This window comes from Coturnix japonica, chromosome 23, assembly GCF_054131305.1.
Source record: "Coturnix japonica strain WE chromosome 23, WE-NBRP24, whole genome shotgun sequence".
Taxonomy (NCBI): Eukaryota; Metazoa; Chordata; class Aves; order Galliformes; family Phasianidae; genus Coturnix; species Coturnix japonica.
Window position 1 is genome coordinate 4,613,116 of NC_140685.1, and position 24,909 is coordinate 4,638,024.

General features: G+C 56.5%; 3 protein-coding genes across 10 annotated transcripts in view; 2 read left to right on the plus strand and 1 right to left on the minus strand.

The window, feature by feature from the left end:
• Positions 1-694: 694 nt before the first annotated feature.
• On the plus strand, positions 695-14,234 carry RHBDF2 (rhomboid 5 homolog 2). Of its 6 annotated transcripts, none has more exons than XM_085522794.1 (20): positions 695-736; positions 3,679-3,837; positions 5,622-5,739; positions 6,886-7,031; positions 7,123-7,247; positions 7,577-7,769; positions 7,841-8,050; positions 8,589-8,717; positions 9,081-9,214; positions 9,413-9,619; positions 9,794-9,905; positions 10,117-10,191; positions 10,495-10,656; positions 10,730-10,830; positions 11,271-11,334; positions 11,463-11,557; positions 11,767-11,842; positions 11,965-12,065; positions 12,268-12,421; positions 12,813-14,234. In XM_085522794.1, exons 4-20 carry the CDS (start codon positions 6,903-6,905, stop codon positions 13,230-13,232), a joined length of 2,487 nt encoding a protein of 828 aa, XP_085378920.1. In that variant the 5' UTR covers positions 695-736; positions 3,679-3,837; positions 5,622-5,739; positions 6,886-6,902; the 3' UTR covers positions 13,233-14,234. The 6 variants fall into 6 exon arrangements, 5 of the variants coding, with proteins under 5 accessions (XP_085378920.1, XP_085378923.1, XP_085378919.1 ...); XM_085522797.1 differs by having other exon boundaries at positions 8,589-8,712; XR_014936782.1 differs by lacking the exon at positions 3,679-3,837 and having other exon boundaries at positions 11,444-11,557.
• A 340-nt stretch (positions 14,235-14,574) lies between these two features.
• On the minus strand, positions 14,575-18,724 carry AANAT (aralkylamine N-acetyltransferase). Of its 2 annotated transcripts, none has more exons than XM_015880140.3 (4): positions 18,277-18,724; positions 15,768-16,043; positions 15,534-15,688; positions 14,575-15,449 (listed from the first exon to the last, which is right to left on the minus strand). In XM_015880140.3, exons 2-4 carry the CDS (start codon positions 15,922-15,924, stop codon positions 15,144-15,146), a joined length of 618 nt encoding a protein of 205 aa, XP_015735626.2. In that variant the 5' UTR covers positions 15,925-16,043; positions 18,277-18,724; the 3' UTR covers positions 14,575-15,143. The 2 variants fall into 2 exon arrangements, with proteins under 2 accessions (XP_015735626.2, XP_015735625.2); XM_015880139.3 differs by lacking the exon at positions 18,277-18,724 and adding an exon at positions 17,232-18,182.
• A 1,183-nt stretch (positions 18,725-19,907) lies between these two features.
• Positions 19,908-24,909, plus strand: part of UBE2O (ubiquitin conjugating enzyme E2 O) — a 45,570-nt gene continuing 40,568 nt past the window's right edge. Inside the window, exons 1-2 of one of the 2 annotated variants that reach the window (XM_085522788.1) lie at positions 19,908-20,549; positions 21,810-21,923. In XM_085522788.1, the coding sequence (XP_085378914.1) occupies positions 20,160-20,549; positions 21,810-21,923 (504 nt within the window). In that variant the 5' untranslated portion in view covers positions 19,908-20,159. The remainder of the gene's footprint in view (positions 20,550-21,809; positions 21,924-24,909) is intronic. The other variant, XM_015879778.3, reaches the window with a different exon arrangement.

Sequence of the window (24,909 nt, forward strand, 5' to 3'; positions counted from 1 at the left end):
CACCAGCCCCTTCTGGCCGAGTCACCCCGTGCAGCACATGTGACTGGCTCTGCAGCCCCACAACTGCCTCAAGTTGGAGAATGTCTCACCCCAAATCCAGCCCAGCCAGCAGGATGTGCCCAGACCTGCAACAGCCACAGTGTGTGTGCCCAGCTCCCAGCAGCAGGGCTGGGGGTCCCATGGGGGGGCTGCTGGAGGACAGGGGGCAGACAGCCCCATTGTGGTGGCTGAGGTGGGGAAGATGTCCAGCTTTACAGCTGGATGTGAGCAGTGGGTGCCCACTGCCTGCACAGCAGCCCTGCTTGGGAATACCCTGTGTTGAATTTGGCTTTGAATTGTACCACACAGCACGTGGCTCCAGTGCTCCCTGAATGGCCTTTTAGTGCTTCAAACCCCCAAAACTCCAAACTGTGGGCTTACAGTGGCAGGGACCCAGACCTTGTGCAGCTGGGGAGGGGGGGAGGAGGGATCTATGAGCATCCTGCAGGGAACACTCATGTAGGACACTGGGAGTAGCCACATGCAGCATCAGGATGGTGCTGGAGCACTCATATGGCATTGGGAGCAGCCATGTATGGCACTGGGAGCACCCACATATGGCATTGGGAGCCACCACGTGTAACACCAGGGGGCGGGGGCAATGTAAGCCCCCCCCCCCCGTAAGCCCCTCCCCGTCCCGCCCGGCCCAGGTGGAGGAGGCGGCGTGGAGCGGCGGTGGGAGCGGGGCGTGGATGCGGTGAGTTGTTGTGTTACCGGTTGAGGGGCTGTTAGTTGCTGTTATTGTTGTTGCTTTGTGTTATTCTGTCCGTTTCGGGATCTCAGACGGAGCTTTATGGCCTCCGGTCCCCATGGGAGGAGGAAGTCCCGGCCCCGCAGCGTCACCGTCCCGCGGCCTTGGGGGGGGGGATGCTTTGTGGTGCTTTACAACCTTGTTTTGGGGTCTTTTGGGGTCTTTTCTTTGAGGACCCCTTTGTTGGGTCAGCCATAACCCTCCCATACAAACAAAGCTGGTCCCGACCCCACCTGCACCCTCTGCAGTGGGATTTATATCCCCGCAGCCCCGTTCTTTGTGTTCTATGGGGGGTGGGCTTTGTGCTGCAGGGGGTTCACACAACGCCAGTCAATTAGTGGAGGTCGAGATCTTATTAATTCTACCCATACAGCCCGGTATGGGATGGTAACAAGTAGCTTGGGATGGTAACAAGTAGCTGTTGGAAAAGCTTTTATCTAATGGTTGTTGGGCATGGGGATGTCCTGCAAAGTGGTGTGAATAGCCGGGATTTAGGGGCATTATTTGAGTAGTGCTGAGAGCTGTGCTTTGTCTTGCAAGTATCACATACAGCCTTGCAGTTCTCACCCTGGGTCCTTCCAATACCTAAAGGGAGCCTATAAACAGGAGGGGGGGCAAGGCTTTGAAAGGGTAGATCATGGCAGGACAAGGGGAAATGGTTTTAAGTTGAAGGAGGGATATGGGGGAAAGTTCTTTACTATGAGAGTGGTGAGGTGCTGGAACAGATGCCCCATCTTTGGAGGTGTTAAGGGCCACTTTGGGCCCTGGGCAGCCTGGGCTACATAAGGATGTTGCTGGCCCTGCATGCAGCAGGGAGGTTGGAGTTTGATGATGCTTGAGGTCCCTTCCAACCCAAACCATTGTGTGATTCAGTTTCTCACATGATTGCATTGCAGCAGGGCCACGGACTCAGCCTTGGTGTGTGGGGGGGACCCAACACCTCCCTGCTGCCTGCCCACAGCTCACTGCCCTCATTTTGCTCAGAGATTTCCACACGTGTGAGCGGGCAGCTCGTTTTAACACATTGCCTCGTGTTTCCCCACCTGTGAAGTGCCACATCCGTGTGGGTGCAAAGCCGTGTGCTGAGCGTGGGGCTGCGTTGATGTGGGGTGAGCAAGGCAGGGATGCTCAGCACCATCCGTGACCCCATCCCAGGGGCTGCCCTGTGTTCCAAGGGGCAGCAGGTTGGCTGGGAGCTGTGGGTTGATGGTGCCCCATTGCTGAGCAGCTCAAGGCAGGGCTGTGTCCATGCAGTGTGCATTCATGCTGCCCAGCTCCGAGGTGCCGCCGTGCGTCATGCAGCAGCTTGTGCTGGGGATTTGGCTGGGTTATCCCTGTAATTCACTGGCTGTGGGAATGCTGGAGCTGAGGGGAGGGATGGGAGTGTGCGTGATGTGGGTGGGGGCCCTGTGGGTGCAGCCAGCTGGGAGAGGGGAATGAATGGCAAAGCCTCCCTAGGGAGGGAGAGATGGGTAAGTGAGAGCTGGGAACACACCAGCTTGAGGAGGAGGAAGGCAATGGCTCATGGCACACAGCTGTGATGTGCAGGAGTTCTGGGCCTGGGGAGGGCTTGGCAGCTCACAGCCATGCTGGGGTGGGGGCACAGTGTATTGTGGTGTTGCTGTGTTTGGGTGCTGTGTACTCAGCTCCTGCTGCGTTGGATGGGATGTGTGGGTCAGGGTGGACCTCTCCCAGCTGGGCTTTCCCATGGGGAATGCAGGTCTTGCATTGGGATAAACCTTCCTGCGTGGAATTTGGGAGAGATGATGAGGCTGCAGAACCTGCTGATGCTTTGGAGGAGGGGTGGGTGTGCGTGCAGTGGTGGGACAGTGACACAAGCCTGGGGGTGGCTGCGTGCAGATAAGCATTCTGCTGCAGGAGATACGAGCCTGGGGCCAAGTGGCTCTCCTCATTGTTTGTCCGTGGTGAGGGCTGCACTAAACACCCACAGTCATCTCATGCATGGGGTGAGTGGAGTTTCTGCACAGGGCTGAGCATCACCACCTCCTACACATCCCACAGTGATGCTCTGAGCTCAGGGGGGAAACCCCAAATGAACACAGGGACCCCCCCAGGATGTTTCTCCCAGGAGCAGAGCACTGGGGCAGTTTGCAGATCCTGCCTGTGTGCTCTTTCCAAGAGCAGCTCTCAAAGCAGCAACGTTTTGCAGATGTGGGGGAAGGAATGTCTGCCCGTTGCCCTCTCACACAAAGACTTTTGCATCAGATAGGGAAGCGAGAGAGAAGTGGGGGACAGCCCGTGGTGTTCATAGCCCTGCAGAGTCATACACTGCATGGGGGGACCCAGAGCCCAGCCAGGAACTGGGGAAGCTCTCAGGGACTGTGCAGCTCAAGCTGGGTTAATGAAGCCCAGCAGCTTGGGCAATCTGTGCTGCACATGGTGCTGGGGTGCGTGCACAGGGAGGATGTGGAGCTACAGCTTGGCTCACAAAGAGCAAAGTAATGGGGTGGGGGGTGTTTGGGTATTAACCCATTGGGCAGAGGGGGACATGCTGGGAATGAGTGTGTACGTGCCTTGGGAAATGGGCTGGGAAAATCCCCATCCAGCTATTGTGGGTGAGACCTTCCCTTTCCGTGCAGATAGTGGTTCAGGAAACCCAGAGGAGCACGGCTCCTGGAAGCATTGCTGTAGGGAGAAAATGGTCCTGACGAGGGGTCTGTGCTCTTGTAGGGATGTGCCATGGGGAGGTGATCCAATGCACAGCAATGCTGCAGGCACCTGCCTGTCCTCACCTCCTTAACCCAATGCCCGAGCCATGTGCGAGTGGGAGGGGAGGAGGAAGGCCTGGCTCAGCGTTATCACAGCCACCAGCACACCCCGTGGGTTGGCTGCCTCTATCTCGGCCGCGTGGTTTTGCTTCCTTCCAGGGTGTGCCTAGTGCCTGAAACTCATCCGGGATGAACCAACCACGCGGCGGTTGCCCAACGTCCTGCTTGCTGTGGGAATAGGCAGAAGGAAAGTGAGGAGCATTGTCAATTGAGCACCCAGGGAACCTGTCAGGCTCCTGCCTGGCCCAGCTGCTCCCGGTGAGGTTTTAGCTTTGGGCGGTCATGCTTTGGGGAACCTATGGAGGTGCTGGGTAGGTTGAAGAGGTTTGCTTGGCAAGGCAAAGGCAGCTCTATATTGCAGTACAGCCAAGAGCAGCAAGGCTCCAGTGCTGATGGGCAGCTTCAGTGTGCTCCTGAATCATTTATGGGCATGCTGGTGGTGTGCTGCTCTGCTAATGGAATGGCTCTTTGCAGAGGGGTGTCTGCAGTGTCTCATATAGGGGCTCTGTGGGTTGGTGCACGATTCTACTGCTGGTCCCTTTGCTCTGGTTCCTTGCACAGAGCATCCTGGCATCGCCCTGTGCTGATCCCATGTGTGAGCTGCGTCACTTTTTCCACCACTTTCCTCCCTGGGTGTGTTTCCTTGGGTCAGCATCTCTCGTGGATCAGCCCAGAGCCCCAGCCCTCGCCTGGGTGAAGGCAAAATCCTCCTGCCTGGCCCCCGTGGGGACCCTGGGCTGAGCAAGGCCGGGCCCCACAGTGCTGACAAACCCCTCTGTGCTGTGCTTTGGAGGGCGAAGGGCTGTGCGGGCTGTGGCTGCAGCTTCTTGCAGCTTGCTTTGGGCTCAGGCTGCCTTTTCTCACGCTGAGCACATTGAGTGAGAGCTGTGCCAGCGCTCGAAGGGCTTCGTGCCAGTGCCAAGCGCGTAGAGGAACAGATAAATGCATTCCCAGCCCCATCCCAGAGGCTTTTTGCTGGCGTGGGGTGAAACTTCCCACACCTCATGGGATGGATGCTGCCCAGCCCTGTGCCTGGCTAACCCAGGGGACTTAGCTGGCAGGGGCTGCTCCCATCCTCCTGCTCTCTGGATGCCAAGCATTGCATTAATTCAAGGAGCCGTGAAAAGTGCTCTGGCCGCATGACTGGGCCCACAGGTGCCTGATGGGGGACAGCTGCCCAACTGCTGTGCCCACGCTGCGTGGGAGGGCACCCATGGGAGGGCACTGGGGTGGTTGGATGCATTGCAAACGTGCTTCCCCAGAAAGCATGAAGGTTCTCACCTGGAGCTGTGTGGGAGTCTGATGGAGCAATTAGGGATGGGATCAGGGGCACAAACAGCACCGCTCCTTCTGCATCACCAAACGGCAGCGTTGGCTCCAAGTTCTCCTCCAGGTTCCCCTGTGTGCTGCTTGCTGTGCTGGGTGCATCCATAGCAGGGGCAGCACTCGGGTTGCTGGTGGCCATAGCAGCATCCACAGCTGTGTGACCCCATGCCCACCATGTCCCTGCCCCCACCTCCTCGGGCTCCCTGGAGCCAGCCCTGCCTGCAGCTGGCACCTCTGCCTCATTGCTGGCTGCCCTGGGAGGAAAACAAACAGCATCTGCAGTTCCCAAGTGAGATGGAAAGTTTCACTTGCTGGGGCCGGACCGCCTGGCTGGCGCCTTCCCAGCTCAGTAGTCATCAAATACTTCTGCGCTGCACTTGTGTTTCTTTCCTGCTCTTTTCTCACTCTGTTAAGAGCTGTTAGTGAAGAAATTCCCCTTCAGCCCTGTGTTGTCTCAGCCGAGGCGCCAGGTGCAGTGGCTTTCCCTCACCCTATGCCAGTGACCACAGCATGGTCTCCCATGTGCTGTGGCTGCCTGGAGCCATGTAGTGCTGTGGCTTTGTGGCTTTGACCCAGCATCCTGCCCTGATGTTTTTGGATGGCTCTGCCCCTACCCTGATGCTTCTGCTCCCTTTCACAGCTCTGTTCCCAAAGCTTTTCTTAGGAAGGTTTCTGCAGGCCAAACCTGATCTCTCACTCCTGCTTTTCTCTTGCAGCACCAGGCAGAGCAAGAGAACCTCGGCCATGCCCTGGGGCTCCCGTGCATGAAGGACAGGAGAAGGAAGAAGGAGCCTGTTGAGAAGCACTGCGTGGGATCCCTGCCACTCTTATGAGGTAGGGGCATCCCAGACAGGCTCAGAGATGAGGGGCTTCAAACATCTGTTTCTAATTGCATTTGTGGCAGTGGTGCCTCTCTTCTTCCCATCCAGATCCCCTCCATCGATCACCCTCTGCAGCCTCATCAAAGCTGGTGGGGATTGGGGTTAACTGGGGAAAGGAAGCCCTCTAAGCTCTCTGTCCTTCTCTATGGGACAGCAGTGCTGTGTTTAAGCCCTGCATGTTTGGGCTGCAGCACTGGGCTGGGTTGTGGCTGCCCTCTAGTGCCAGTGTCCCCAGCGAGTTCATCCCATGGGATGCCAAGCCCCTAAGGCCAGTGGTGGGGAGGAGTGGCCCAAAGGGAGCAGAGCAGGGCACAGGTGGTACCCCAGGGAGCCTCGCCATAGATCCTGCTGCCTCGTGGCTGCCCCTCAGCAGGACTCTGGCATCTGTTGGCCACACCAAGCAGGACAAGGGGATGCCTGTCAGCAGGGAGCCCTGAGCAGGTGCCTTTAGTGCTGGCACGTGGATGGGGAGAGGCCAAGGAGCTGAGCATCCATCCCAGCAGGAGCCCCCCAGTCCCTAATAGGATTTAGGACTGCTCCCTCGTGCTCAGATGGAATTACCTTTCCCTGCTGACTCGTGAGGCTCTGCCAGGTATCACAGGGCAGCAGGGGGACTCTCAGGAAGGGGTTGTCTGAAGATTTAACTCCTGGCTGTTAAGCCCCCGCTCTGTGCACTGGGAGGATTTTGGTGTGCTCTGCCTTGTCCTGCTGGCCTAGAGCCCAGCGTGTGCATGAGGGGAACGTTTTGCATGCCCAGTCCCATGGATACTGTGCTGATGCAATGGCCAAGGTGCTGGGGATGCAGCCTTGGGGCTGTCCCTTTGTCTGGGATGCCTCAGCACTGCCCTTTGGGGGCTCCCAGGTAACTATAAGCCATTGGAGGAGAGCAAAGCACATCCCTCCCAGTGAGGGGGGAAGTGCTTGCAGCATTTCTCTTCCCTCAGTGATTCTCCTCGGGCAGAGCCCCATTAACATTAATGCTCCTGCTGCCATTTCCACACCGATGCACTCATCCTGCAGAGAACAGGAAGAAGGGATGCAGCAATAGGGCTGTGGCTGCCTCCCCCCTACTCACTCCCTGCTCCTCCCCCTCCCCCAGCCTACTTCTTACTCAAGATGGCATCCAGCAACAAGAATGGGAGCAGCCGCTCCAGCAGCAGCCGCCTGCAGAGCAAGAAGCCCCCCAACCTCTCCATTGTGATCCCCCCATCCCGGGAGGCAGAGGATGATGGCACCTGCAAGGAGGTGAGTTCTGAGGGTACCTCTCCACCCCTAGTGGGGTTTGGTGTGCCCATTGTTACCTCTGTGCTCTGTAACCCTGCGTTCTGCCTCCCAGCCCTCTAAGGTGCCCATCTATCGGAAGAGCAAGAGCCTGCAGGAGCCACGCTCCAAGGGATGTGACAGCTCAGAACGGCGGCCGGGCTTCCGCAGACAGACGTCCCTGTCCCAGAGCATCCGCAAGTGAGGGCTTGGGGGGGTGTCCATGGCAGGGATGTGGGTACCAGCCCAAGGGAAAGCCTGAGAGGATGCCTTGTGGCTCAGCTGTTGGAAGAGCCTGTAGTAGAATTGGTTGGGAAAATGCCTCGAGGTGTGAGCATCCTGTAGTTGGGTATCTCAGTAGTTGGGTATCTCATCTAGGCTTAGTGGAGCAGTGTCCCACCTGCCCCATCCCATGGATCTGTCAGCTCAGAACCAAGCTGAGCCATGAGCTCCAATCCGCAGTTGGAGGGCAGAGTGGGACGGTGGCACCATGGGGCTGATGGAGTGCATCCCTCACATCACACACCCAGGAGCACGGCAGAATGGTTCGGTGTCAGCGGCGACTGGGAAGGGAAGCGGCAGCACTGGCAGCGCCGGAGCTTGCAGCACTGCAGCATGAGGTACGGCAAACTGAAGGCTGCCTACCGCGACATGGAGCTGCCCAGCCAGGAGGTGCCTTCCTTCCAGGGCACTGAGTCACCCAAACCAGCCAAGATGCCCAAGGTACAACTTGGGGCATGGGGACCACCAACCCATCCCTATAACCATCACCAACTCACCTCTCCCTCTTCCAGATCGTGGACCCGCTGGCCAGGGGCCGTCCCTTCCGCCACCCCGATGACACTGACCGTCCCCATACGCCCCACGTCCTGCCCCCACACACCCCTGGTGTTGCATCGTTGGCATCCCTGGGCAGTGCCTGCTCTGGCTATGGCCGCCTGCCGCGCCGCAAGAGACTGTCAGTGGCACACATGAGCTTCAGGGCAGCTGCTGCACTGCTCCGTGTGAGTGCTGGGGAAAGGGATCGTCCTCCTCATTCACTTCTCTGCTCTCTGCTGTCTTTGTTTCTTGGCTTTTTGCTTTGCACATAGACCGTTGTTGCGCTCTGCTGTGTGTTGGGATGGGGAGGTGGTGGGTTTTAAGCTTAAAAAGAGAAGTTCTGGTGGAAACTGGACCAGAAAGTGGAACTGTCTTGCATGCCATCCCTCAAAAATAGCAGCCTTTGTGTCGAGCCAACAACCTTTTGCTGCAGGGGAAGTTGCTCTGGCACTTTCTGTCACCTGGGGAGTCCTTTGCAAGCCTTGCAGATGGGTCTGTGGGGCAGGGACCAAAAAGGGGATTTAGAATTGTGCCACCTGTCACAACTGAGCCCAACACTGATGGCTCTCAGGAGCAACAGGCAGCTTTGTGACTCTGCTCTGTTGGCACTTAATGTTTGCCACCACTTGCTGGGCTTTGGGGGAGGCTATGACAAAGCCCTCCCCACTTTCTGCAGCACTGAGGCTTTGTGTTCCTTACCCTCATTTGCTTCCCCTGCCATAGGGCCGCTCTGTCTTGGAGCCTCTGGCTGAGAAGCAGAGGAGCACCAAGAGGAGCTTCATGTACCCCAGCTTCATGGATGAGGACGTGATGGATACTGCTGACACTCTGGACTCCTCCTTCTTCAGTAAGGCAAGCACTGTTCCACGCCAGCAGCTGGAGCTGGGGGGGACCCAGTGCCCCATGTGGGGCTGAGCAGCGTTCTGACTGGGATGGTGGCTCACTGGGCAGCCCTGTTTGTCCCACCCCCTTTGCTCTTAGCGTGGCTCAGGGTCTCTTACCCAAATGGGGTTTGGAGCTGCATGTGCAAAGGGCCCCAGGTGCCTGTGCTTTAGCCCTGCCCCAAGAGCGAGGTCATCAGTGGGTGTTGTGCCCTGCGCTGCAGGGACTCAGTGTTGATTGCTGGTGATGTGATCATGGGCACTTCACGTGGGTGTAACATGTGGTCATTGGGATGACACTGTGGTCCCCCCTCCCTTCCCATGCTCCTTCCAGATGGACACGCACGACGAGACGTATTCCATGCCGGATGACGTCTTCGAGTCCCCACCGCTCTCAGCCACGTATTTACGCATGCACTCAGTGGGGGAGGATGTCAGGGCATCCCCAGAGGTGGAGCAGATTGCACTGTGAGTGCCAACCCCAAGCCCCCTGCACCCCCCTCTCCCCCCAACCAATGCAATATCCACCAGTCCCTGCTGTAGGGCACTGGGCACATCCAGCACGCTGCTACAAGGACAAGGCCAAGAGATTCCCCTGTCCCCTATTTCAGGGTGTCTCAGGTTGAGTGGTTCTGTGACCTTGCTGATGGGTTTCTCTCCCTACAGACGTGAGGGTGCCCGGCTCGCTGCTGCCTCAGCTGGCCCAGCCCCACAGAGGGGCAGACGCATCGCTTCCAAAGTGAAGCACTTCGCCTTCGACCGCAAGAAACGTTACTATGGGCTGGGGGTGGTGGGGCAGTGTCTGAACAGGACGTACCGCCGCAGCCTCAGCAGCATCGTGCAGTCACAGCTGGAGATCACCGACAGCCACCGGTGAGAGCACAGCTTGCAGCCCACCAGGGTCAGCCCTGCACCTTGGGGCTCCCCCGGGTGCAATTTGGGTTTATGTCCCCATCAGAGTTGGGCTCTGGGGGCTGCTCTCCCCATGTTACTTCAGCATCCTTGTGCCAACAGGAAGCCGTGATCCTGTTCCCTTTGCTCCCCCAGGCCATATTTCACCTACTGGATCACCTTTGTCCACATCCTCATCACATTGTTGGTCATTGGCACGTATGGCATCGCTCCCATTGGCTTTACCCAGCATGTGACGACAGAGTTAGTAAGTTTAAGAGCTGCCAGCCGGGGCTGTCCCCTCCTGGGTGCCTGGCTCCTGAATGCCATCCCTCAAGTACATAGTGGGGGTGATCCTGTTGGGGTGAGGGATGCAGCCCCCTGTGGCCAAAAGGGCTCAGCCTGTGCAGATGGTTGGAGGGGATGTGGCACTATGGGGCTGTGCCCTCCATCTGTGTGACCCTGGTCTCATTCTGCAGGTGCTAAGGAACAAAGGTGTGTATGAAAGTGTCAAGTACATCCAGCAGGAGAACTTCTGGATCGGGCCCAGCTCAGTAAGTGATTCCCCACCCTGAGGCTCTCAGGGTGCTCCCTTCTCCTCTCCCTTGGCTACATGGCAATAATCCTAGTCCCAACCTGCTGCTCTGCTCCTTGTTTCTCTGTCTATGAATTCCTCCTGCTTGCTCCCAGAGCTCTGCAGCACTCCCCAGCACCAAAGCATCACCATGGGATGCTTGGGAGAGAGCCTGTCCTCTACCGCACCCTCCATTCGTTTGGGTGGGATCTCATCAGTAGGGCAGCAGTTGGGAAGGGAGGTGGGGATGGGATGCCACCCTCAGAGCTCCCCCTCCTTCCAGATCGACCTGATTCACCTGGGAGCCAAATTCTCACCCTGCATCAGGAAGGATCGCCAGGTAGAGCGGCTCATCCAGCGTGAGCGGGACAGGGAGCGTAACTCAGGCTGCTGTGTCCAGAATGACAAATCAGGCTGTATCCAAACACTGCCACAGGACTGCTCGGTGAGGGCATGGAATGCACGTGGGGCAGAGCAGTGCCCATATAGCCACACTCTGAGCATCTCCATCCCTGCAGGAAACACTGGCGACGTTCATCAAGTGGCCCAACAACAACACGCCGACCATGGGCTCCGGTGAGAAGCGCACGTCAGGGGCTGTGTGTCACCAGGACCCCAGGTGGGTTGTGTGGGGCTGGGTTTGCAGCTTGAATGCCTGGAGCTGATTTGCCTGAGGGGTTGGTGGCTCTTCCGTGCCATGGGGCAGTGATGAGGAAGAGAGAATTGGTGGGGAAATGGAGGTGAAGTCTGTTTTAAATGTGGTGGGTGAGACAGAAAGCTACATGAGGAGCATTGCTGTCCTGAGCTTGGCCCTGCCTGCCCCCGTCCCTGGGCTGAGATAAGCAGGGACATGTGACATTATAAGGGGACACTCAGTGGAGTTACCTGATGGCTGATCTGGCTGCAGAGTGTTTCACTGTAGGATATTGAGCATCCCTGAGTCTGGGAACCTTAAGGGAGGTGGCTGCAGGTCCCCTTTCTTTTGCCTGGCCTCAGGCTGGTGGCAGGGTTGTGCAAGGGAGACTCTCAGTGACCTCTGCATCCTCCTCCTGTCACCAGGACATGTGAAGAACCAGCCTCAAACCCTCCCCACGTGTGGCCAGACGACATCACCAGGTGGCCGGTAAGAGCCCTTAGTGATATGCCCACTATCCCCACCAACACAGCCCCTGTGAGGTGAACAGCCTCGAGCATGGGGCTGTAGGGGGCTCTTAGCAGCCCTCATACTGCAGTTCCTTTCCCTTCTCATAGATCTGCACCTATGAGACAAAAACCAACCACACAGGCCTCCCTCACATGGACTGTCAGATCAAGGGCAGACCCTGCTGCATCGGCACCAAGGGCAGGTGAGGTACAGGCGCCTGGGGCAGGGTGGCCAGTGTTCCCTGCACCCTTCTGGTGCTCCTTGATGCTCCCCATTGGTGTCCTGAGTTGTGCCAAGGATAGAGGAGGGTGAGGGAGGGACATGCAGTGACAGCAGGACCATGCAGTGGGGGTGCTTGGAGCAGGGAGTGCCCCCTGCCCCAGGTGAGCCCCCTGCCCACCCTCTGCCCAGCTGTGAGATCACAACGCGGGAGTACTGCGAGTTCATGCATGGCTACTTCCACGAGGAGGCAACGCTCTGCTCACAGGTGAGGGGCTGTGGGGGGAACACAGGGGGTTTAGGGCGAGCAGCCTGGCTGGGCATCACTGTGTTGGCACTGACAGGATGGGCTGCCACCCCATCACCTCCCACCCATGTCTGCCTTGCTAGGTGCACTGCCTGGATGAAGTCTGTGGCCTCCTGCCCTTCCTTAACCCAGAGGTCCCTGACCAGATCTACCGCCTGTGGCTGTCCCTGTTCCTGCATGCAGGGTGAGCAGCAGGCTGTGGGCACCGGGAATGGCTTGGGATGGCGGCATCCTTTGGGACAGCCTGTCTGTGGTCCCTGATGGGCTGGGATGGGAGATGGGGGAGCACTCCCAAATTACAGCAATGCACGCCAGCTTGTGAGCTATCTCGTGGGTGGGAGGGGCTGTGGTAGGGCAGGGGTCTAACACTGATCCTTCACCTCCAGCATCATCCACTGCCTGGTGTCGGTGACCTTCCAGATGACGGTGCTGCGGGACCTGGAGAAGCTGGCGGGCTGGCACCGCATCTCCATCATCTTCATCCTCAGTGGCATCACAGGCAATTTGGCCAGTGCCATCTTCCTGCCGTACCGGGCAGAGGTGAGGGCAGCTTGTGGAGCTGGGGGGGGCTCTCCCCATATCTTTGCTCCCCCCTCAATGAGCTCTGGGCTCAGGTTTTGCCATGCATGGGGAGGGGGGGGGGGTCTATGCCCCACGTGCAGGGCTTGCATGGGTTGTGTGCCCCACGTGTTGGTGTGTGCAGGATGGCAGATGGCTAATCTGCTGGCAGCAGAGCTGGCAGGCTTTAGAGGGGATCACACCAAGCTCCCTAATCCCCCCTGCTGTGTGGGATGGGTGTGAGAGGCACCCAATGCCTGGCTCTGCCAAAACAGCACCAGCATCTCCCCATGGTAAATGTGTTCTGTGAGGGGAGACCCTGGGGATGTGGGGGCACAGCTGGGTGATGTAAGTGGGCTCTGAACTCTTGCAGGTGGGCCCTGCTGGGTCGCAGTTCGGTTTGCTGGCCTGCCTCTTTGTGGAGCTCTTCCAGAGCTGGCAGGCGCTGGAGAAGCCATGGAAAGCTTTGCTCAACCTCTCTGGTATCGTCCTCTTCCTCTTCGTCTGCGGCCTCCTGCCCTGGATTGACAACATTGCCCACCTCTTTGGCTTCCTCAGCGGCCTCCTGCTCTCCTTTGCCTTCCTGCCCTACATCACCTTCGGCACGATGGACAAGTACCGCAAGCGAGCCATGATCATCGTGTCCCTGCTGGTCTTCCTGGGCCTCTTCACCTCTCTGTTCATCTGGCTGTATGTCTACCCCATCAACTGGCGCTGGATCGAGTACCTCACCTGCCTGCCCTTCACCAGCAAGTTCTGTGAGAAGTACGAGCTGGAGCAGGTCCTGCATTAACCCATAGAGGGGCTGCGAGGCTGTGGCTTGCCTGCCCAAGCCCTGCTATAAGCCCAGGACAGTTTATGGGGTGAGGCAGCAGCTGGACCCCACGGTGCCAATCCTACTGTGAACATAATGCCCTTTTTGCAAGGGGCACTTTTGTACCTACATCTCCTAGCCGTGTCCATCACCTCGGGGCTGACAGGGGCTCTGTGGCTGTATTCTGGTTCATCCCTTTCTCCAACCTGCCCCAGTGGGGATGGGGTCCTCCAGTACTTCTCAGCTCTGGGGTTTTTAATTCTGGGAGGGCTGGGGGGTGTTTTCTTGAATGGGCTTTTTGGGGACCCTGGTGGTTTCCCCACTGGAGGATTTTTGGAGTTTTGTTTTGGGTTTTTTCTTTTTTTGCAGTTCTGACACTCTCAGAGCTGAGGATTGAAGGTATTTTTCGGCCCCCTGTTTGTTCCCAAGGGCTCAGGAGCAAAGCTGGGCTCCTCGCGACGGGCTCCTTTCTGGGTGGGGGTGGGATGGGGGTGGTGCTGCTTTTAACCTTCATCTCAGTGAGGATCGTGCTGGAAGTGGAGCACTGTGCTGGGATGTAAGCATAGAAGAAAGCACTCGAGTGGTTTTGTTCAGCTCCTCCTGGATCCCCAGGATGAGGCAGAGTTTGGCTCCTCAGGACCCCCCTCCTGCTGCCCCCACTGTCACCTCTTGTCCTTCAGGGTGTAACCAGGTGGCTCATCCAGTGCTGTGGGTGACAGCGCTGTTAACAGGAGCAGCACGAGTCCCCCCATCAAAACAAGCATCTAGTCTAGGGCTCTCAGCCCCATGTATCCCCCCCCTTCTTTGCCGCAGGCCGGCTGCAGCCCCATTCCTTGCTCCTCCAGTGCTGCTCCAGCCAAAGATTGGCCCCTCACCTCAGTTGTCTCCTTTTGATACTTTTTTTTTAATTATTATTATTATTTTTTAAGAAAGCCGTGGAATTTTTTTCACCCTGAATAAATTTCTACCTGTATTTAAAGAGCTCCACGAGGCCTCGATTCCCCTCCATGCTTTTGATGGGGAGGGGATTTGGCAGCAGTCAGTAGGGCTGTCCCTGCTCTGCTCCCTAATTCCCCTCTTCAAAACCCCTCCTGGGGCAGGGATTTGAGGATGGTTCTCTATCTAAATGATCCACAGAGCTTCCATCCCCTGCCCCAGGGCAGCATGGCCCCAATTGTGTGCTTCACCTTCCATCAGATACCCTGGGGCACATCTGACCCATTTCACTTCAATCTGAGCTACCCCAAAAGGCAGTGGATGGCTCTGGGCTGTTTGGCTGGACCCATCTGTGCATGGAGCTGGAGGCAAAGACAGGCAGGCGTGTAGAAAACAACCACTGCATCTTTATTTGCTGCTTCACAACAGACCCAAGGCTTTTGCAGGGGGCTCTTGCTGGGCAGGTGATGTCTGCATGCATGACTGGCCCTGCAGGGAGGATCCTGGCTGTGCAATTTGGGGTGGGGGGCACCCCAGGGGTTTCGTGCTGTAAAGGTGCCTGCAGGCAGGGGGTGGCTGCAGGGGCTGCTCAGAGCAGGGCTTGGCTTCGTGCATGGTGTAGGGCTGTGCTGGGGAGGGGGACCCTGTGCTGGGGGCTCAAGGTTTTCAAGGCTCTGCTGAGGCTCTTGGCTTTTCCATCCTTAACACAGATCTCTTGGGGGCACAGCCCTCCTGCGGGCTCCCCTTCACTGCCCCAGCTCTAGAGCTGAGGGTGCAGGCTCAGTGCTTGCAGGCTGTTTCCCCAGCCTTGAGAGTGTTAGGCACAGGGATGGGCTGGGGGCCAGGCTCATCCCTCGGCCAAAAGGCAGATGTGTGGGCAGGCAGGGAAAGCTGTGCAGCCACGGTGGGGATGGAGAGGGCTCACGGGCTGCCGCGTTAGCTGGGCTGCGGGGCTCAGCAGCCGCTGTTCCTGCGCATGAAGGCATGGCCCCGCACCTCGTGCCGCATCTCAATGAAAGCCAACGCGCCCACCGTCACCTGGCAGGGACCCACAGCCTTGAAACCGCATTTCTCATAGAAGGGCACGAGGAAATGTTCGCACATGAGCACGGCGCGCCGGGCGCAGGGCAGGCAGCGCAGGTACTGCAGGTACCGCCACATCAGGATGGAGCCCTTGCCCTGCTGTCGGAAGGTGCGATGCACAGCCAGCACATGGATGTGCACTGCTGTGCCCCGAGGCTTGTGCAGGGTCAGCGCTGCCTGTAAGGGAGGGAACGGGGCCATTAGTGGGGCCGTGCAGGGCAGCACGAGTCTCCGCTCCACTTAGCTGTGCCCGGCTCCTACCTGGCTGAGCCTGTCCTGGTCCCATAGGGAGCCGATGATAAAAGCCACCAGGCGACCTTCCTCGAACCAGCCGAGAGAGAGCTCCGGGCACAGCGTCAGGAAGTGCCGGATCTCATCCAAGTGCAGCGGGCAGTCGCCGGAGACGGAGATGAAGGCTGGAAAGGGGACGGCGCTGAGCTCCCGGCTCTGACACCGGGCTGGGGTGGGATGGGGACGGGGCGGCTCTTTCCTTACCTTCCCTCTCGATCTCAAACACGCTGACGGCATCCTCGGGGCTGAGGCAGCGGAACTCGCTGGCGGGCAGTGTGTGCCGGCGTTGGCGGCCGGGGGAACTGCGGGGTCCCTGCGGGTGGGTGGGCTTCAGGAACGGCACCGCGCTGAGCATCGGCATCTTGCTCTGCTCCCTATGGGGCAGCTCTGTCAGCTCCGGGCCCCAGCAGTGTCACTGCACCCTTAATTTCGGCTTAATTTCAGCCAATCTCTTCCTGAGCTCTTAGCTGTCAAAAATACCTGTTGATTATGCATGGGATTAGGCTACCTGGCATCCTTTAGCTATATATACACGTGTGTGTATAGATACAGCAAATCCCCACCCACGGCAACCCTGCTGTCACCCCTGGGAGCTGGCACGAGCTGTGCACTGCTGCTGACCTCCAGCCCCATTGGGAAAGAGTTGGGGCTGAGCATCTTGTCCCTATCCAGGTCATAAAGGTGACATCAGTGCTGTGTATGCACCGGAGATGACCAGCCTGGAGCTGCGTCAGGGGATCAGGTTGGAGATTAAGGAAAGGTTCTGTATCAGTGGGTGCTGGTCATGGAGCAGATCCCCAGGGTAGCAGGCACGGCATTGAGCCACCAGAGCTCAGGGAGTGTTGGGATACTGCTCTCACATGCAGGGTTTGGGTGGTGCTGTGTGGGGTCTGGGCTTCCACTTAATGATCCATCCCTTCCATCTCAGGGTGTCCTGTGATTCTGTGTCATGCTTGTGCTGCTGGGGGTTTGTTTGCTTTCCCAGCTTGTTCAGGGGGTAAATGACATGGCTTAGCCCCTGGTGGGCACTTAAGTCATAGCCATGCTGGAAAGCCTGGCTGAGATGAGCCAGCAGGCAGGATGAGCTCATCTGCAGCTGCTCCAGTGCCTGTGGTCACAACCACCCCAAAGGCTGGGAGGTCCAGGGGTGTGCTGTCAGAGTGCCTTTGCTGAATAGATGTTAGATTGGACCCTGCAAATGCTTGTGTAGAAGCTTGCTCAGGAGAGCAGTTTTCCAGTGTTCCCTTGCAGGGAAAAGCAGAGCCCCAGCCTTGCCCAAAGAGCCTTTATGGGTCCCACAGCCGTACCCCAGGACAGTCCCTGCTGCTCTGTCCCATCCATCACCACCCGCCCTACACAGCTCAGCCAGATCCCTCTGCTTGGGTCAGATTCTGTGTCATAAACCCACTTCATGTTTCATGCCCGATCAAACCAAGTTAATAAACCCAGAGAGAAGTGCAACCCGAGCACCCCTGGCCTGCGGGCAGGAATAGTGGCAGCAGCTCCCAGCCAAGCGGGAGCCACGGGTCAGCCAATATTCAAAGCAATTCACAGCAAAGCCAGCATGGAGCCAGGTCAGTTCTGATTATTGTTCAAGAGGTGCCGGCTTTCCTTGCTAATTATAGGCTTGCCTCCAGCTAATAGGATTTATAGAAACAAAAGCATTACCAGCACAAGCGTTGCACAGGGCAGAGCCAAAGCAAGCTGGGAATTTTCCATCTGGAAAGGCTGAGAGCTGGGTGATGGAAGTGGTGAGATGGGGTGTTGCTGTGATTCCCTTTCAGTGAATCACTGGGTTAGCTGTGATGTGCTCTCTGGGCACAAAGGCTATCAGGGACAGGGGAAATATTTAGCATCCCTCGTGCCAGTTCTCATTGCCAAGGGGTAAGTGCAAGACTGGTGCTGGGAATGAGTGCTTTGTGCTCCCATAGATAGGATGGGAGTGAAACAAGACAGCACTGCAGGAATGGGGTGCTGTGATGTTTGTAGGATTCACAGCTCGGTGTCAGATCTGTTCATCCCCTGATTGCATCAGGGCTATGCAGCAGGCTGGGCTGGCTCAGACACCCCTTGTGCTTATAGAAACTTCTCAGCACCCCAACACAACAGTGTGAGAAGTGAGCAGGGTACAGCCTGCTCCCAGATCCTTCTCATTGGATCTTTTCCCCTCCAGCACTTGTGGCAGCTCAGGTCACACGGGCTGCTGGAGTTGTGTTTCTTTTATGCTCAGCTCCTCAGCTCCCTGCACACACAAAGGTCTTTGGCATGCAGGGAACATGCACACTGAGATGGCTGCAGGTCAATGGGAGCACAGTGAGGATAACCAGAGTTAGGAGGAAACCCCTCACCTCCCAGCTCCATCAACCCATCTCCCCAGCTCTAACACAGCCCCCTGCATGTTCTTATAGTTGTTTATACCCTGGGGTCTATTAAGCCTGTGGCTCCTTTCCACATCCCCGTATGTCATGGTGCACATATTAGCACACCAACTACACCCTGTCAAATTGTCCCCTCCTTTTGTGTTTGTGCATTATAGAACCCAAAGCACCTGCATGCAGAGATGCTCTCACCTCCAGAATCCAAGGCAAGTCAAGCTCAGTGTCCCAGCTCCCTCCCATCTAAGGGCAATTCCCCATAGCCCAGAACAACACAGTGACCCACAGCCATCCCCAAGGCCACGGGGATCACCAGGTCCCAGGAACTCTGGGCTTACCGGCTGTGGGATGGGGATGGGGACGTGGTGCTGCTCCTCTTCACCCTGATCCTGTGACTCCTCGTGGCCGTGGGACAGCAGGGATGGGGCTGCAGGAACACACAGAGCCCGGCTTATATATTTGTTATTTATGGAGCACGTGATGAAGATCTAAGGGGTTTATAACCGTGATGAAAGACGAGGAGAGGTGAGAGGCTTTAAGATGACGAGCAGGCAAAGGATCCCGTCAAGCAGCTGAGGCTGATTTCTTTACCCTGGCATGACTCCCTGCGGGGGGATAAAGCTGACTGAGCTGATTGCTGCGTGCTTGGGGTGAGCTGACAGGGAGAGCAGGGCTCAATCTCTGTTTGCTCCTACAGCTGCGGAGGGCCAATATCGCCGTGCAGCAGCACTCAGCATCTGCAGAGCAGCGCTCCTGGACGGGCTTTGCAGGGGGGACACGGTCTGTGCTGTCCCGGTGCAGTTCGGGGTATCTGCAGCCTTGTCGTTTGAAGGCAATGCTGCCTCTCCTGTTTTACACCTTGCTCTGACTCCGCTATAGGGATCCGTGCATTCCCCCTCCCTGCCGCCCATACACACACACTATGCAGCACCGGGCAGCGCCCGCGCGATGGCAGCAGCGCTACACGCACCGGAACCGGGACCAAAAGAAACCGGGTCACAGAATCACAGAATGAGCCGGGTTGGAAGGGACCTCAAGGATCATGTAGTTCCAGCCCCCTGCCTGGCAGGGCCACCAAACATACACCTTTACTAGATCAGGTTGCCCAGGGCCCCGTCCAACCTGGCCTTGAACACCTCCAAGGACGGGGCATCCACAACCTCCCTGGGCAGCCTGTTCCAGGGCCTAACCACTCTCCTAGTGAAGAACTTCCCCCTAACATCCAACCTAAATCTTCCCTCTTTTAACTTCAAACCATTTCCCCGTGTCCTGCTATTATCAGCCCTTTCCAAGAGTTTACTCCCCTCCTGGCAGTAAGTTCCCTTCAGGTATTGAAAGGCTGCAATGAGGTCACCCCGCAACCTTCTCTTCTCCAGGCTGAACAAACCCAACTCCCTCAGCCTGTCCTCATAGGGGAGGTGCTCCAGCCCCCTGATCATCTTCCTGTCCCTCCTCTGGACCCTTTCCAAAATCTCCATGTTTTTTTTGTCCTGAGGGCTCCACACCTGGACACGGTACAACAGATGGGGCCTCACAAGAGCAGAGTAGAGAGGGACGATCACCTCCCTATCCCTGCTGACCACCCCTCTCCTGATGGAGCCCAGGATCCCATTTGCTTTCCGTGCTGTCAGAGCGCACTGCTGGCTCATGTTGAGTCTCTGGTCCATCAGGACCCCCAGGTCCTTCTCTGCCGAGCTGCTCTCAAGGCCCAGCCTGTACAGGTGAATGGCTCTGAAGGGTTCGGTGGGTCCGGAGCAGAGCACGGGATGGTTCTGAATGTGGATAGTGCTAGATACACTGCAGTTGGTGCTTGTTGACCGTATATGTGTGTCATTAGCTACGTGCAATGGGGGGATGATGGGCAGCACGGCTGCCATAACAGCGCTTGGAAACCAGTCCGTGGAGATGTGAGGACGCATCGCTTCACTTCTCCTCTCCTATGAGCCTCGGGCAGAGACAGAGCCCATCTCACAAAGGGAAAAGCTGGGATATCCCGGAGCACAGAACACACCCCCCACCCCACAGCCCTCCTCCCTCCTCTCTACCCCTCCCACTGGATGGGCGTGGCTTTATATCGGGCGTGTCCAATCAGCGGCCACGCCCTCCCCGCCAGCGTCGCCACGCACTGGGCGTGTCCCTTTAAGCCCCGCCCCCTGACGCACTACGTGCCCCTCCCCTCCCCCTCCGGTGCCGGCCGCGCTCTCCCGCTCGTCCCGGCGCCATGGCGGAGCTCCCCGCTGAGGCGGCTCCGGTTCCCTCCGCCCCGACCCCTCTCCCCGCTTTGCCTTTACCCCCTTCGGCTCCTCAGGGCGGTTCTCAGCGCCTTCTGTTCTCACACGACTTGGTGTCGGGTCGTTATCGCGGCTCGGTGAGGTTCGGCCTGGTTCGCCTCATTCACGGCGAAGATTCCGATTCAGAGGATGAAGAAACGACGACGGCACCGGGGGGAAGTGGAAGGGGAACAGGGGGAGCTGCCAGCTCGGGGGGGTCGGAATCGGGCGGCCCCGGGGCTGGAGGCACCGAGGAGGGTAGAGCCAGCCCGCTGCGACGGGGATACGTGAGGGTGCAGTGGTACCCGGAGGGCATCAAACAGCACGTCAAGGAGACCAAGGTGAGGCCGTGGGGGTCGAGCCCGGCTTGGGCTGGGGGGCTGAGGGATGTAGGGTGGGCCCTGAGTGCATGGAGATGCTGGGCTGGGCCTTGTATCCCTGTGTGGAGCCATTGGGGCTGTGTGAGAGGCCTGGGATGCGTGTGGAGGGATGCTTGTCTCACCATGCAGCATCCCTGCGTTCTGCTATAAGGAGCTGGCAGTGCAGCAGTGGCTCTGCCCTTGTTTACGCCAGTGCTGGCTGGAGCTGTGTGTAAATCTGTGTCTTCCAGCTGTGTGAATGAGCCCCTCCGGCTCCATTCTGCAGGGCTGGGTGTTAGGAAGGGTTTCTATTCAGAAGGAGCCATGAGGCGATGGAATGGGCTGCGGGGGAGTCACCATCCCTGGAGGTGCTTAAGGAATGAGTAGATGTCATGCTTAGGGACGCAGTGTGCAGGTAGGCGGCTGGAATGGATGATTTGAGTGATCTTGCCTCACCTTACTGATTCTATTCTATGTCTCTGGGGCATCCCTGCTACCCAACACTGAGCTGTGCACAGCCCGACGGCGCAGAGACAAAAGAGAGAGGGGCACTGTGATGGAGCACAAGGGGGCTGCCAGCCACGGGCGTTGTGCTGAGCGAGGCAGGAGGGAGGCACACACAGGAGGCTCACACAGGGGCTGCTGGGCCCTCTCTGCTTTGACTTCTCCCAGCAGCTCAACATGCCAAGCAAGGAGGTGTGCGGTGGTCTATGGGGATGGGTAGGATGGTGAGCAGGATGAGCTATATTTAGGTGATAGTGTCATTAAACACGTGACCGGTTGGAGATAAGCAAAATGAAAACGGGCATCAGGGAGAGATATTGCTGTGTTGTGTGTTTCTACCTAAATAAAAAAAGCCTTTTCTTTCCCTAAAGAAATCATGATTCGATCGCTGCGGCTTCCAGATACAAATTGTGTGTGCTGTAGCAGCACAGATTGGCCCAATGTGGGCTGTGTTTTCTGACATCCAAGGCCACCCCAGGATGGGGGAGCTAACATGGATTGAATCCCTAAGTGCTCGTTCTTTGGTGGCTGGATAGCTGTGCCCCTGTGCAGCATTAGGGAGGGCTGGGATGGGGTGGGGGGGATCAGAAGGCAGTTACATAAATAAAGGCTCTTCCTTTTTGTGGTCTTTGTGATATAGGCATCTCTGCACTCAGGTAATAGACCCCGGGGAGAAGTTTCTTAAGTGCTTTGAAGAATTCAGGTGTACTTACCGTATTGATTTTTCCATTTGAAAAGCTGCCCAACAACCAAATTGCCAGGCGTTGTGTACAAGCTGCTCTGCAGTGTGGGATTACTAAAAACAAACCTGACGCTGCTGAGAACACACAGGGCTTTGCCATTTTCGTGGTGGTAAGTGAAGTCCTTTGGCTGTCTGCTGACCCGGCCCCTTTGTGTTATGGCACCAGGTGAGCCTGATGTCTCTACCTGGGCTGATGGGAGCAAACCATGGGCACCATGTGGTTGTCTTGGGTCTGAGGTTTGCTGGCTTGTGGCTGCTGTTCTCAGCTGTGTCGGCAGGTACATCTGGCTGCAGCTCTGACTTTCAAGTACCTTTGGCTGTGAGTTTATTTGATGTCTTCAGGAATGATAACCTGGCCTGGTGCAGCCAGACCATGGGTTGCAGAGGGCACTTGTTGCCATCCAGAAAGCTGCTCTGTGTACCCAAAACTGGGTTCTGATCTGAGAGCTTTCTTGTGTTTTCTTTCAGCTACTGGGGGCAGGAATGATTTCTTTCTACTAGGGAATATGTGAGCTGATAGTGGTTACTGTTGCCTCTAGAAGCTGAATGCTTTTGTTCTCTCCTGTTGGATGTGGAAGGCAGGCTGCTGCTTAAACCCCACCACGCCATTCCTGATGTTAATAAGTAATAGAAGCTTTCTCTTGAGTTTGAGCTGATGTTCGGCCCACAGGCTCTTCCACCTGAACAAGGAGATTTTCCAAGTCTTTGGTTCCGATGGTCATTAGCAGCATCGTGACATTCACGTGAGTAAAAAGGAGCCAGGATTTCTCCTCTCTATCCTCCTTTCCTGCCTTCCTCGGCTGCTTTCCCAATTCAGAGCATAGGGAAATCATTGTTGCCAAGTAATGTAAAACCCAGACAGCCCTGGAAGGAAACACTTCCCTTTCCAGAGAGGTGTGCCAGCCATGTCCTGTCTGACCCCAGTCCTGTCACACAGAGAACCTGCAGAGCAGTTCTGGCTGCTAGAGCCACCCTGCTTGTCTTCATGGTGCTGGATGGATGTGTTGCTTAGAAGTTACATTGCTAAGTGCTGGGAGCACCTGATGCTTTCTCTAATAAATGAGCAGAGGTTTGGACCCAGCTGAATTTTAACGTCAGAGTTCCTCAGGTGTGGGTTATATTCCTTCCGCACACTGAGCTGCCTTTGGGTTCTTTGCAGAAGTGCTTGACCAAGTTGGGTAGTAGTGAGTCTTGCAGGGAGCTTTAAAACAGGGCTACCTTCCTCCCTCTTCCTCTCACCTGGAGGCTTCACTGCTCTTCTCTGCCTTTCAATTTCCCAAAGCCTGTGCAAGGCAGATACGCCTCTTGTGCAGATGGGGGAAGCAGAAAGTGCAGGTGTTGTGTCTCAGCACCTTATCAGAAGGCCTTCAGCAGGGCAGGCTGCTGAATACCTGCCTTGTGCTCTGCCTCGGGATGGAACTGCTTGCGGCAGCACCCAGGTGTGATGCTGTGTCCCAGCAGCACCTTCTGGTTTACATGGCAGCCTGTAGAGACCCCGTGGGGTCTCTGGGGAGTATTTAGCTTCTGAACCACTTGGTTTGGATGGCTCTCAGTCTGTTCAACTTCTTTTTTCTGCCCAGTTCAAACTGTCTGGGGCTCCCCAGGCACAAATCCCATGGCTGATCAGCTCACTGGCTGGAATTGTTCTGATGCTATCTCCTCTAGTCTGAATTCAACTCTGCTTCATCCCACACAGCCCTTCTGTTCCTTCTCAGCCTCCACTGCTGTGATTTCTTGACCTCAAACATTGAGATATGAATATCAGGTTGCAGGAGAACTTTCTGAAGCTGTTATTCCCACGTAAATTCAATATTTGCACGAATACTTGTCTGAATCCTGTCATGCAATCACTACTTTGACCTAAACTTAGGAGTCGTTTTCTTTCTATCCCATGGGAGAAGATGTTCCCATTCACTGAAGGTCTGTGCTTTCACCTCTGTGTCCCTTTGCAGCCACCACCAGCCCAGTGTGAGCACTCCAGACAGCAGACCTCACTGATGACCACCTTGCAACTGCAGAGAGCATAGAGAGCCTTAAAAACCTCTAAACTTGGGCAAGGTGTCCACGCATGGTGACGCACAACACTCAAGGTCCAGCAGGTGACCAAGGGCAGTTCTGCTGTGTGTGGGTGCAGCTCCTTCTGCAGAGCCAGCAGTAAATGCTGCTCAGTGCAGCACTCAGATTCCACACGCATAAACCAATAGCACTGGTTTGTATCCCTTGCGAAGCTGTATCCAACCCTCTTCTTGCATCTGATGTTTCAGTCAGTCTCCCAGGGGTGCTCTGAAACCACCTGACATCCGTAGCCATTAGAGATGGGAGGGAAGAAAGGGCTTACTGGAACTGCATCAAACAGGAGCCACGTCAGACAGTCCTGCCTGTGAGTGCTCACTACAAGGTCACGTACCCACAAGTTGGTTTTTTTGCTTTATTTGATGCTTGCCAGATCGACTTGGGGATCATCATTAATATTTTACTGCAGAATGGACTCCTGCACAACATAAGTATGCGTTGTTACTGTATGGAGAGTTATTTTGTGTGCGTGCTGAGCTAATAATTTGGGAGCACAAGCGGCCACCTGGGCTCAGCAATTAATTAGTGCTCCTCCAGCCCCAACCAGGAGTGTTACTGTTAAAATGGACAAAGCCTCCCCTTGAGCAGCCATTTCAGTGGCTCACAGGTGTGCTGGGTTAGTTGGGAAAGGGAAAGAGACAGCTCAATTAGTGATGCTCTTAGGACTAGCACACAACCTGAGGTGCACTAAAAGCTTCAGGAGGAATTGGTTGAATCCTGTGCCAGGCCTTGAGATACCTACATGAGAGTGAGTGAGGTGTTTTGCTGTGACTTTGTCATGAAGTTTTCTTTCATCTATGCTGTGCAGCTCCAGCAGAGGCTTCTGCAGGGACCTGGCTGTAAGTGACTCTGTGAAGTTGCTTTTTTTTTGGCTAAAGTCCTGTGTTGAAGTTAAGTGGCACAAGCTTGCAGGGTGGTTTTTGGGACAAGGTCTTGCTTATGCCAGCTGTCCTCAGCTCCCTCCTCAGAGCAAAGACACTATTTTTACTGCTCAGCATCTGCGTTGGTGCTGGGAGATAACTG

Bases quoted from the DNA above. Each gene is read 5' to 3' on its own strand.
- RHBDF2 (XM_085522794.1), top strand. From the start codon at position 6,903: ATGGCATCCAGCAACAAGAATGGGAGCAGCCGCTCCAGCAGCAGCCGC. The intron at 10,831-11,270 runs GTGGGTTGTGTG...TCCTGTCACCAG, and splicing joins GTGTGTCACCAGGACCCCAG to GACATGTGAAGAACCAGCCT. The intron at 11,335-11,462 runs GTAAGAGCCCTT...CCCTTCTCATAG, and splicing joins ACGACATCACCAGGTGGCCG to ATCTGCACCTATGAGACAAA.
- AANAT (XM_015880140.3), bottom strand. From the start codon at position 15,924: ATGCCGATGCTCAGCGCGGTGCCGTTCCTGAAGCCCACCCACCCGCAG. The intron at 15,689-15,767 runs GTAAGGAAAGAG...TCCCCTTTCCAG, and splicing joins GTTTGAGATCGAGAGGGAAG to CCTTCATCTCCGTCTCCGGC. The intron at 15,450-15,533 runs GTAGGAGCCGGG...CCTCCCTTACAG, and splicing joins ACCAGGACAGGCTCAGCCAG to GCAGCGCTGACCCTGCACAA.